Raw genomic sequence first — 11,138 nt, 5'->3', positions numbered from 1 at the left:
TAAACATGTACAAATACACAGTATAACCATGGCTTTAACGAACACTTCAACAAATAAACAGGCTTCTGTATAAAAACCAGTCAATCAGTCCTGTTGTGTAATGTTGTAAAACCTCACAGGGAAATTGTCACCGTTTTTATTTTTTTACAGTGTGTTCAGGAAACATGATAAATTGTTCAGAGTAGTTTGTTTTCAATGGAGGTGACGCTGCTCGAACTCCGGGATAGTTTCTGCGGTTGGTCGACCAACGACTTGTCTCCAGTGGTGGGAAGATGTCAGCGTGACGCCTCCGCAGCAGCACCAGCAGCAGCACCACCAGCAGCAGCCTCCTGCATGTCCCAGGTATCTGAGTGTCTCACTGGTTTCTTCTTTATCTCCCACCACAGCAACTGCACCCCGCTGAAGCTGCGCCTGCTTATCACGTGTGGCTGCAAGAAACGAGCCCGTAACTCAGCGTGTGTCGACTCCGCGTTGTCTCGTCGGCCCACACTGTGCTAGCAGCTTTAGCATCATGCTACGTGCTAATCTGCACTGTAACACTGGGATTTCTGTAAAAACTCAAGAGGGCTCACGAGTCAAACCTCCGCGAGATGAAAGTATACTGGTGCCACTGGTTTCTGACGGCGCGTGTTGTCTCTCAGCGTTAATGACGTCATGTCAGTGAGGTTATATCGTGTTGTTAAACTAAAGGTAGTTTAATGTGCCCAATCTGTTATGAACAGTCTGTGATTACACATCACCAACACCACAGCCCCACCCCCCCCTCCTCCCCGACAATATCTAAGTTTACTGTAAAAGCTAACAGTCTTTATTCTATACATAAACAAGTTCTCAGATATGTTCAGGCTGTCTTGCTCATACATCAAGTTTAAGATCTCTCCAGATGTTCAGTGATGTTTAAGTTTGTGAGGGATCTTCCAGAAGCTTGTGTTGCTTGAAGTAGTTTATGGTGGTGGTCTTTTAATTTTGTATCTGCTTTGGAACATTGTCCCGTTGTAGAAACCCGCCTCTTCTCAGCCTGTAGTGTTCCCTCCCTTTGCCACCCTCATGCTTGACAGTTAGCAAAGACGCCAAGTTTTCAACTATCAACCTAGGACCCAAACTTTTGTAATTTGTCACAATTGTTTTTTTTATTTAGTCTGATCTGCTCCCAAAGATTATCACTAATATTGCCACTATTCTAATTTTCAGGCTTGCATATAGGGATTATTCATGAATTACTTAACAATATAAGCACCAGGAGAAAAATGCCATTTAAACCTACAGAACCATTGTTTTGAACTGATTTGCAGAGTCCCCATGGATGACCTGACCAAAGCCCTCTCGGCCAGCTTTGCTGTGTCCAAGGAGCTCAACAGCACAGCCGCCCCACACCCTCGACTGGCCCAGTACAAGAGCAAGCACAGCGTCCTGGAGCAGAGCGAGCGGCGAAGGCGCTTCCTTGACCTGCAGAAAAGGTCTGTGTCCCAACAGTTTACACCTGTAAATACCACTGGTGATCTTTAAAGGCAACACCACAGAGAGAGGGTCTGAATGAGCCATTCTTTTTCATGTCATCCCAGTAAAAGGTTAAACTACGTCAACCATGCGCGGCGTCTGGCTGATGGGGACTGGACAGGGGCAGACAGCGATGGGGAGGAGGACATGGAGAAACAGGACGAGGGGGAACGGGAGATAGACAGCAATGCAGAGGAAGATGGGATGGAGATTGAGAGGAGGAAGCTCCCAAAGCATTATGCCAACCAGGTCAGTGTTTGACGTGTTGTGACCCAGGTATTACTCTGACTCGTGTGTGAGGAACACATTCCTCCTGTCCCTTTTTGCTGCATTCTTCATTTTGTCCAGCAGAGGGCACAGTAGGTTGTAGAATTACTGCCCTGCTCTCTCATCAGACCTTGTAACAAATCACACTTCAGTTGACTGCTGACAGATTCTTCCATAGATCTTGATGTCTCTAATAAAAATGTTGATGAAGCGCTGAATTTGTTTCCACTTCCTCCTCAGCTCATGCTGTCAGAGTGGCTGGTGGATGTACCATCAGAACTGGACACTGATTGGCTGATGGTGGTTTGTCCTGTTGGGAAAAGATCTCTCATTGTTGCCTCCAAGGTAGGAACCTGTCACTGTTCTTTAAGCTATGTCACACAATCTGTCCTTAGGGGCAGATAGTTCACAGATAGAAGTGACGCCCTGTTTATCCATGAGTGAATTTAGCAGGTTTTTTGTAAAGATCAGTTCTACGTGTGAGTGATCAGAAAAGAGCAGAGGAGCAGAATCGGCTGATCTGTGCTGCTCACTCAGGCTGTGTACACACTGTAATCTGTTAACACTTAAACTATTTCTTTTTTTCTTTAATGTTCAATAAGTGTGTGATGTTTCCAAAGTCAATAGGTTATTATTTTAAATAATCGTGATTACAATATTGTACAAAAATAATCATGATTATGATTTTTGCCATAAAAAAAGCTTTTGGCCTTGGCACTGAGGTGGTGAGGAAACTGTAGAAGGAGAAGAATCCAATGCAAGTTGTGCCACACACAGACAACACAAAGTGTGTTGAGCCACTTGGTGTCGTCATTCAACTGGAAAGAGAAGTTGACATCATGCTGATGCAAACTTGAATTTAATCATTAGATCTCTAAAATAGGAACAAAGAGTAACCACTTCTCTGTGGTGAAAGGAAGTGCATGCCTCTGGGGTTTTGGCATAAATGTTCACTTGGACTCAAGGATGAACTGATTTAGTGGTAGAAACACAGAAACACCTCAAACTCTGTGAAACTCAAGGTGCAGGGAGAAGATGTTGTGGTGTGTTTTGTCTCTTCCCTCATGTAACGTCTCTGGTCCTGCCTTTCTCTAAAGGGTTCCACTGCGGCGTACACTAAAAGCGGCTATTGTGTGAACCGTTTCCCCTCCCTGCTGCCTGGTGGGAACCGACACAACTCTGCCATGGGAAAAGGTAGGTGGCCTGGTTGCATCAGACAAGTCACAGGGGTCACTGAAACATACTGACTCTGTATTTTTTTGAATTAGTGTCTCTCCAACAGTAGATTCTTCTGTTTATTTCTTTAACATGTCTAAATATGTTGATTAGCAACCTTCATTTTTCTTTCATGAGTCAAATAAGACAATAACAAGATGGCACCAATGTCATTGGTGGACTCTGAAATACTTGCAATCAGTTCAGGAGCTAAAAGGCAAGTGAACTTTGTAGCTTCTCTGCAGTTAGACATAGACAGGTAGGTTCTAACACAGACTTCCATAAAGGAGCAGCCTAATTAATGATGTAATAATGATAATTAATTATTCATTGGTTCTAGAACACATGATTACATTTATTGATGTCAGCTTCCTTAACTAACCTTGGGCTCAAGATAAGTTCATTTACTTTGGTGCATTAAACATGTTATTCATGCTAAGCACACAACTTTATCACCATACCCTTTGCAGGTCCTGTGGATTATCAATGGGTCTGTGACAGATAAATGCAGCTAAATGTCGTCTATTCATTATCGTGCACAGCATGATACTGAAGATTGATTTGGGCTTGAATAAAGTCTGCTCAGTGTCACTAGCTGTCTATTGCTTTGCTTGTTTTGTGCGCAAAGTATTTTCAAATAACGCCACCATAACTGTGGGCAACAAAACATACAGCAGATTAAAGTCAACACCTCTCTGGCACAGTCCTGACGTGACTGAACATTACATGGGTTGGGCTGTTGTACAAAGCTGCCTCTGATCCGTCAATCAATCAGACTTTATTTGTGCAGCAGCTTTTCCTACAATCAATGCAACACAAAGTGCTTTACATAATAAAAGCAATATAAACTGGATGATTCAAGCAAGCAGGAAGAGAAATGAGCTGCGCGGTCATTCAATTCATGATTAGGATTTCTAATTGATAGTCACTATTTTAAAAAAAAGGGGAATTTTATTTCAACAAAAATATAAGGAGGCTTTGGTAAAGAGATTTTATTTCTCTTCCTTTATTCCTCAACAGTATTTCTTGTTGATATCGTCACATTTGTTTTTTAATTAGCCATCTTGTTGTTGCCTCATCTTAGCCATCTGTTAAATATTACATTACATATCATTTAGCTTACGCCTTTATCCAAAGCGACTTCCAATAACTAATAGGGGCAATTTGTGGTTCAGTGTCTTGCCCAAGGACACTTCGGCATGCAGATGGGAAAGACTGGAACCAAACCTCTGACCTTCTGGTAGGAGGAAGACCGCTCTACCCCTCAGCCACATCCGAAAATAATTTACCTTGTGGCAAAAGTGGATATTAGGGAGTAGTAAAAAGGCAATACAACTACAACACAGAGTGAAGAGTTGATATTGTCTACTTGTTTAGTGGCATTCAAGACTTATTCTAGCCTAAAATGTGTGGCAGAACTTGTTGTTCACAGCTGTTGCACCATCCTCGTGGTTATTGGAAATTCTTCTCGTTGGTGTTTGTTACAAAACATTAATAGGAAACACAAAATGATTTGCACATCCAAAATGAGTTATTGGAATCATTGTGCTACTGGTCCAGATCAATGATCACATCAAGCATCCTGCAGTTGTGAATTTTATATACTATTAAGTAGTGAAACCTTTCTTATTGCTTTTTAATTAGTCGGTAATAGTTAAGGGTACATGTGAATTCTGTCTGTGTGTGAACTGGTCTTTGTTTTTGCTCCACGCAGACTACACAATCTTAGACTGCATTTACAGCGAAGTGGACAGAACGTACTACATCCTGGACGTCATGTGCTGGAGAGGCCACCCGGTCTACGACTGCCCGGTGAGTCTGGCTTCAAATCCTCCAGCAACCCAGGAATGCTTGTCTAATTGCCTAAGTAGCGAAGTCTGGGCCACAGATGTGCTTCTGACCACGTTGCCCATCTCATTGCCTCAGTATTTGAAATGGGGGGGGTTTTGTTTACAGTGCTTGTTTTCTCATCAACAGACCGAATTCCGTTTCTTCTGGCTTCAGTCCAAAGTCGGGGAGACGGGCGGCCTATCAGAGATCGCCAAACGCAACCCTGTGAGTACCAGCAACAGGAATAGAGCCTTTCCACGTCATGCCCCATTTTTCCTACTTTTCTTGATCTGTATTTGTATTGTTGCTGGAGACACTATATTGTATTTTCTGTTTGTTTTATGTCTTGCTGCACCTTATTTCCCAATATGGGAAAACATAAAGTCCTGAACTTGAACCTAGGAAAATAAGACTAATGAAAAATTGAAGACATACTCCTGTAACTGTCTTGGGGACTAATTTTGGACTAAAATCACACAAATCTTTAAGATTATGGAGATTAATTAAAGCCCCAGTAGAAGCTAAATCAGACCCTGTTGAGTAAATTCACTTTTGGAAAACTATTTTCTCACATTTGACAAGAAGACAAATTCTATTAGGAACTAACAAAGTGGTGTTTCTGTTTTTGTTTGGTCCTACAGTTCCGGTTTGTGAGCCTCCAAAGCACAGCCTGCACAGCAGAATCCATTCAGAAAGCCCTGGCTGCTGAGTACAGCTTCAGCGTAAGAGCAGTTTCTCTGCAAACACCTCAGATGAACGCTAGAGTGTTAAAGTAGATGATGTGTTCATGAAAAAAATATTAAACTGCTTATGAACAGACAAACAAAAATACATTTAGTTTAGTTAAGATCAGGCTTTGATAAATCTAATGCTTAATTTGTGGCTGCAGGTCGATGGTCTCCTCTTCTACCACCAGCAGACCCACTACACTCCTGGCAGCACCCCTCTAGTTGGCTGGCTTCGCCCCTACATGGTCACTGACATCCTGGGTATAGAGGTTCCCATCGGGCCGCTCACCACCAAGCCTGAGTATGCCAGCCTCCAGCTGCAGCAGATCCTGGAACACAAAAAAACCTCAAGTGAAGTCCGCCCAGCCAACAGGAGCGGAGGCTACGAGTTAGAGCACCTGTCCACGCCGAGCCCGGACAATGCGGACTCTCTGAATTTCTTGAATCAAAAGCCAATAAGAGAAGCAAACATGGAGGACTGAGTGGGAGGCTTAATGGGATGCAAATAGCTTACTCAGTGTTTCTGAGTGGCGTCGGCCCACATATGGCTCTTTAGAATCTCTGCTGAATGCTTCTGCAGATCGGACCTATTGCAAAGCATGGCTAATTCTAATCAGGCACTGTTCAGGATGCCTTCAGAGTGCAGATTAGTAGAGCTACGCTGTATATCCGTTGCGATTTTGGCTAAAAACATTGGTATATCTACATCAAAATGCAGAACTTGAAAATGGTTCTTTCCTTGAGAAAAACTGCACAGGATTCAGCCACAGTCAGTCCGTTGTGCAGATCCTTTCATAACACCATAGGTTGTTGGAGGGATCCAAAAAGGACAAGAAGCGTCTTATGTCAGTGTGGCACATTTATATTCGGGGTCGTGTTATTTTGTTGCTCTGCATTTCAGATGTCACGTAACATCGCATCCTTGCTCTGGTCATTTGGTATGTTTCTTATAACCGGCATCGACAAACATTAACCAAAACCATTCGAATAACAGTAACGGAGAGTTTACGATTCACTTAGCATTTTGGAAGGGCAGATGTCGCTAAGTTGTGACCATGAAAAGGATTGGCATAGGATTTTACTATTTCAAAAGAAGTTTAAAATTGTTGAAAAGGTGTTTTAAAAGTGTATGTTTCTAAATAAAAGTTTTTTTTAATGGACTACGCCACCTCTCTTTGTTCCCAGGGTTTTTTGAGTTTTGTTAGAAGGTGTAAAGTATTTGAAAAATCTGTTGATTTTCTAGAAACAACTTGTTACAAGGAATTCTTAAATGATAATAAAAGAGTCTTTCTAACAGAAATTTCTCCAAAGTCATCACATGCTCATTTAATTTGCTTCTGGTTGTTTTTCACCCTTTTGAAAATATCAAACAATTAAAAAAAAAAACAACTGTCAAAATATAATTTCATAGTTGATTTTCAAGTAAACTACTAAATAGTGTTAGTTCTGTCATAAAATATAGACTTGTATATAAAATTAAACTAACCTAACTAAAAGTTTAGGGATAGAATTTGAATATACTCTATGTTTGATGTTATTGGTTAAGTTGCGAAAATACTCTGCATTTACCTGACAGTACGAGCTCTGTCAGTGTACCTGCAAGTATCTGATGTTCCATTGATGGTAAGATGTGACTCATACGGCAGTTACCATCTCTCATCAGCAGAATTCAGCGTCTCTTCCCCTCCGCACTGAGCTCACTGCCATTTGCGTAAACTGAAGAGCCGGGTGGAAACTGTCAACAGGAAAAGATGTGCGGATTGTCTGGCAGGGTTTTGAACTTAGTTTCAGTGACTTGTGCCAGCACATCCTCTTTAACGTCGCCTCAGGTTACCAGATCTTTGTTGTTTGAAGTAGTTTACAATATCTTAGGAAGGGAGGTGACCTGCTTTTCCTTTTCCTTTTGTTTCCCTGGTTTACGAGAAATTACAGTTTCCAAGTGTGTTGTTGCTGGTTTCAACTTTAAAAAGTCCTGTTCTTAACTTCTACCTTGATTTGTTGAGGTATATTTTCCTGAAGTTCATTGGTTTAGGACCTTGACAGTAGCTGATGGTAGAGTTAACCTCTGGTTCAGACTTTGTTTGTTGGTTCGGACTCAGATAATTATTGCTCGGATGCCCATGAAATTATACAAATTTCCAGAAGATAAACCTTTAGACTTACAACATATCTCTGTCAATTTTATGGGATTGGCCTGAATTTCTGTACATGGCCCCCACATGAACACTCATTACAACTCTTGAATGTATTGTCATGAAATTTGGGCATTGTTGCCCCTGTTAACAGGCATCACGTTGGAGATCGCTTAATTTGTATGTAGCACCATCACATTATTCCAGTTGGGGTTCATCAGTAAAGTTCCTCAAATGTAAACTATTTAAAGCAAACAAATGATGCAATGCCAGAAGGCTAAACATAAACCTGCTTACCATTTGCATTTTGGCATTGTCATTTTCTAGCATGTTAGCATGCTGATGTCGGTATTAAGCTGGGTACATCCTCTCAGAGCTAATGGCTTGGTTATTGTTTTAATTCACAGCATCTTTTACACGATTTTGGACTCTGTTTGTAATCTGAAGGTCTATTTTCTGTCCTAATTTACATTTTTACTTCTTATTCTTTGTTCGGTGAATTGGCGGTTGGCAAGTTGGCAACCAACGTCAAGGGGCATTATCGCCATCTACAGTGTGGGTGCACCCTTCATGAAGGTACTGCAATACCAGGTCGATGTGTCAATTTAAGTTTATATTTTAAACTAGCTGTATAAGTACAGTGCTTTGTGTTTGACCTTTGAACCAAAGCGTATCCACTTTCTTTAAAGAAACATCAGCTCCAAACCGCAGCTAATGACATGTTTTTGTGTTTGTGCCACGACTAACTGTTTCTATGCTGGAAAGAACAAATCTTTATTTTCTCTTTGTATTGGTTTTGCGATGGTATCACTATTGCTATCACCACCCACACGGAAACGTTGACAGGTGAAAATAACATGCTCACTGCCCTTCTGTGGGGATTATTAGTGTAACTTATTCGGGGAAACGTAGGAGACACAATATCTCATAACCCCTGAAGAGCATCAAAGAATCTATGACAGTAATAGTGCCGGGTTCTGATCATTTAAAGTGAGGATAGTTCTTTAGTGAGATTTCCACTGGAATGGAAAAATGTGTTGAAATTTAAACCTGATTTATCATCAACCACATTTATTGAAATATCAACAGATGAATGAAAACACCGCATGAGCATTGTGTCCACGTGGTTTAAGGATTCATCGTGTCATTGCATCTCGTCAACATGTGTGCAAACAGCATATAGGCAACCAAATGAGATTGCTGTCACTGTACGTGAAGCAATATTACAGAGCTAGATGTTCGATAAATGCTTTTTATTGAGTACAGTGGTATGTTCTTTCTCTCACATTCACTCACCTATAACCCGAGGGCTGTGTCACAGAGAGCAGAGTTCGGCATGTGGTTACTGCAAGAATTCAGCTATTAGTCAGCAGCACTTTCCAGGAACTGAGCACATGTCAGTGCACAGTAACACCTTTCAAAGAGCTCCGTCTCGCACAAGTACAATTTTGTTTAGGCCTGTCTGATCGCTATAAACACCAAGACCTTGTCACAAGACTTCTATGAAGCGGAGCAGATTTGTGTTGGGTGTTAATTCCTAGTATTAAAGGTCCAGTGTGTAAAATTAAGGTGAAAGAGATCTATTTGCCGATATCGAATATAAAATTATCCTAGTGATGTTTTCATCATGAGTGATCATCTAAATTGTATCGAATTGTTGTTTTCTGCCATGGTTTTTCACAGAAGCCCAGACTGGACAAACTAAACACCTTTATAGTTTTTATGATGACTGAAGGCTACCACAGGTTCTCTTTCATGTTTTCACGGATCCATGGGCCGAGTCACTTGAAATACTCACAATAAATAAGACAATTTGTTCAGAATTGTAATATTATTTTTCGAAGGACACAATGTGCTCGAGCCAGCAATCATTTGCAAAATATATTGAAAGATGTGATGCTTTGCTCAAACCTGTAGAGCCAAGAGTAAGGAATGAATTAATGTGCACCTTACCGAATCAGAAATTGTGTGTGGATGTTGGACATTTAATTGGCCCTGCTGTGTAAATTGTGGCCCCTTTATGGGCCCCCCCCCGATTAAGAAAAATCCTAGATATACCAATGAGCCAGGATATCCAGCTAATGAGGGCTCATATTTAATAAACAGACATGAGAGTGGAGCCAATTATCTTATCAAACTCTCTGCATGAAATCGGAGCAGCAAATAATACCGTTCATATATTTTTTAATTAAAAAAGATCCACCATGTGTAATATGTTTGTAACTTCCGAATGTCACCTCCTCCTCTAGCCATGAAAACCCATAAAATCCCAGACACAATGTTGAGGGTATGACCTCTGGATCAAAGCTTTTGTACAGTACATTTGGGATTTTTTGAAAATCCATTCAGATGTGATTTCCATAAAGCCTTTATATGAACATTAATAAGTTCAGACTTATTACTGGCATATGGAGTCTAATAGTCTTATAGTGGATTATGTTGGACCAGAGGCTTCAACATACTGTCCAGACAACATCTTGGAACAAACTGGTCTCTTTGGAAACGACATACCTTAATCTCTGTCTGTTTTCCCTGGCAAGTACTGTGAGTTAAATCGGGCCTTCATCTCTTAAGAGTTTGATGCGCTCAAAGACTCTGGACATTATGTGGGCAGGACTAAAGTTCACCAATCACAGTTTCCCAAATGACATGATGTCAGTTGGTTGCACAGGAAGTCTATTGTTTTCCACCCCCTTTTCCCTTTGGTTTTTCAACCAGACTTTCTCACGCCTCATTATTTACAGTCCGCCTATTGTGGGATTGTCTTTTTTTGTGTAAAAAAACATGAACAGCATGTGAATGTACCTATAATTAACCTTTCCTTGAAAGAAAAAAAAAATCTCTTGAAGTCAGATAAATAAATAATCCACCATTCTCGAAAGGCTTTTCCTCCATTACTGGTGAATATTTGAAGAGAGGATCAACACAGCAATGATAAATCTTCCAAACCCCTCACACACGCTCATGTGCTGTTTAACATTACATTACTTTTACAGTCTCATTAGGAACTCCCTTCTGAAATATATCAGCAGCTGATAATAATTGTGTAGACCTGTGTGTGTGGGGGGGGGGGGGGGGGGGGGGTTATCTTTCTGTTGGGTATTTTCTGTTTCCTATGATGTCATCAAATTCCCATAAAGTGTAATGGATTTTAATGTAGCATGAGTTGAGAGTTTCACTAATTAAATTGCTATTCTTGTAACTATTACAGGGGCCCTGTAATAGTTACTCCCTCAGCAGTTGCTCCCTTTGAGTAATTTCTTCTCATTTTACATCAGGCAGTAATTTGCTGTTAGTTTACAGAGATCTGTTGTGTCACAATATATAATGAAGGCTATTGAAGATCCCCCAAAGATCTGTTTGAAATGTTTATGAATATAATAATTATAATTATAATATAATAATTGACCTAAAATGTTTCATAAACAAAATTAACTTCTTCTCCCTCATTGAAAGGTATGGAAATTAA

At 40.7% G+C, this 11,138-nt stretch overlaps 1 protein-coding gene across 1 annotated transcript; it reads left to right on the top strand.

Moving 5' to 3' along the window:
• Nucleotides 1-195: 195 nt before the first annotated feature.
• snupn (snurportin 1) lies at nt 196-6,698 on the top strand. Its single transcript, XM_034589027.1, has 9 exons — nt 196-342; nt 1,293-1,457; nt 1,563-1,746; nt 2,005-2,109; nt 2,862-2,958; nt 4,694-4,791; nt 4,957-5,034; nt 5,451-5,531; nt 5,699-6,698. The coding sequence occupies exons 2-9, from the start codon at nt 1,300-1,302 to the stop codon at nt 6,017-6,019; spliced, it is 1,122 nt and encodes a 373-aa protein (XP_034444918.1). The 5' UTR covers nt 196-342; nt 1,293-1,299; the 3' UTR covers nt 6,020-6,698.
• Nucleotides 6,699-11,138: the final 4,440 nt, after the last annotated feature.

The sequence above is a fragment of the Hippoglossus hippoglossus genome, chromosome 6 (genome assembly GCF_009819705.1).
Source record: "Hippoglossus hippoglossus isolate fHipHip1 chromosome 6, fHipHip1.pri, whole genome shotgun sequence".
Lineage (NCBI taxonomy): Eukaryota > Metazoa > Chordata > Actinopteri > Pleuronectiformes > Pleuronectidae > Hippoglossus > Hippoglossus hippoglossus.
This window is presented reverse-complemented; position numbering and strand designations above follow the sequence as displayed.

What these genes read in the sequence shown, in the direction of transcription:
- snupn (XM_034589027.1), top strand. Translation starts at nt 1,300, where the DNA reads ATGGATGACCTGACCAAAGCCCTCTCGGCCAGCTTTGCTGTGTCCAAG. An exon ending in CAAAGCATTATGCCAACCAG is followed by an intron (nt 1,747 to 2,004) that starts GTCAGTGTTTGA and finishes CTTCCTCCTCAG; the next exon opens with CTCATGCTGTCAGAGTGGCT. An exon ending in CTCTCATTGTTGCCTCCAAG is followed by an intron (nt 2,110 to 2,861) that starts GTAGGAACCTGT and finishes CTTTCTCTAAAG; the next exon opens with GGTTCCACTGCGGCGTACAC.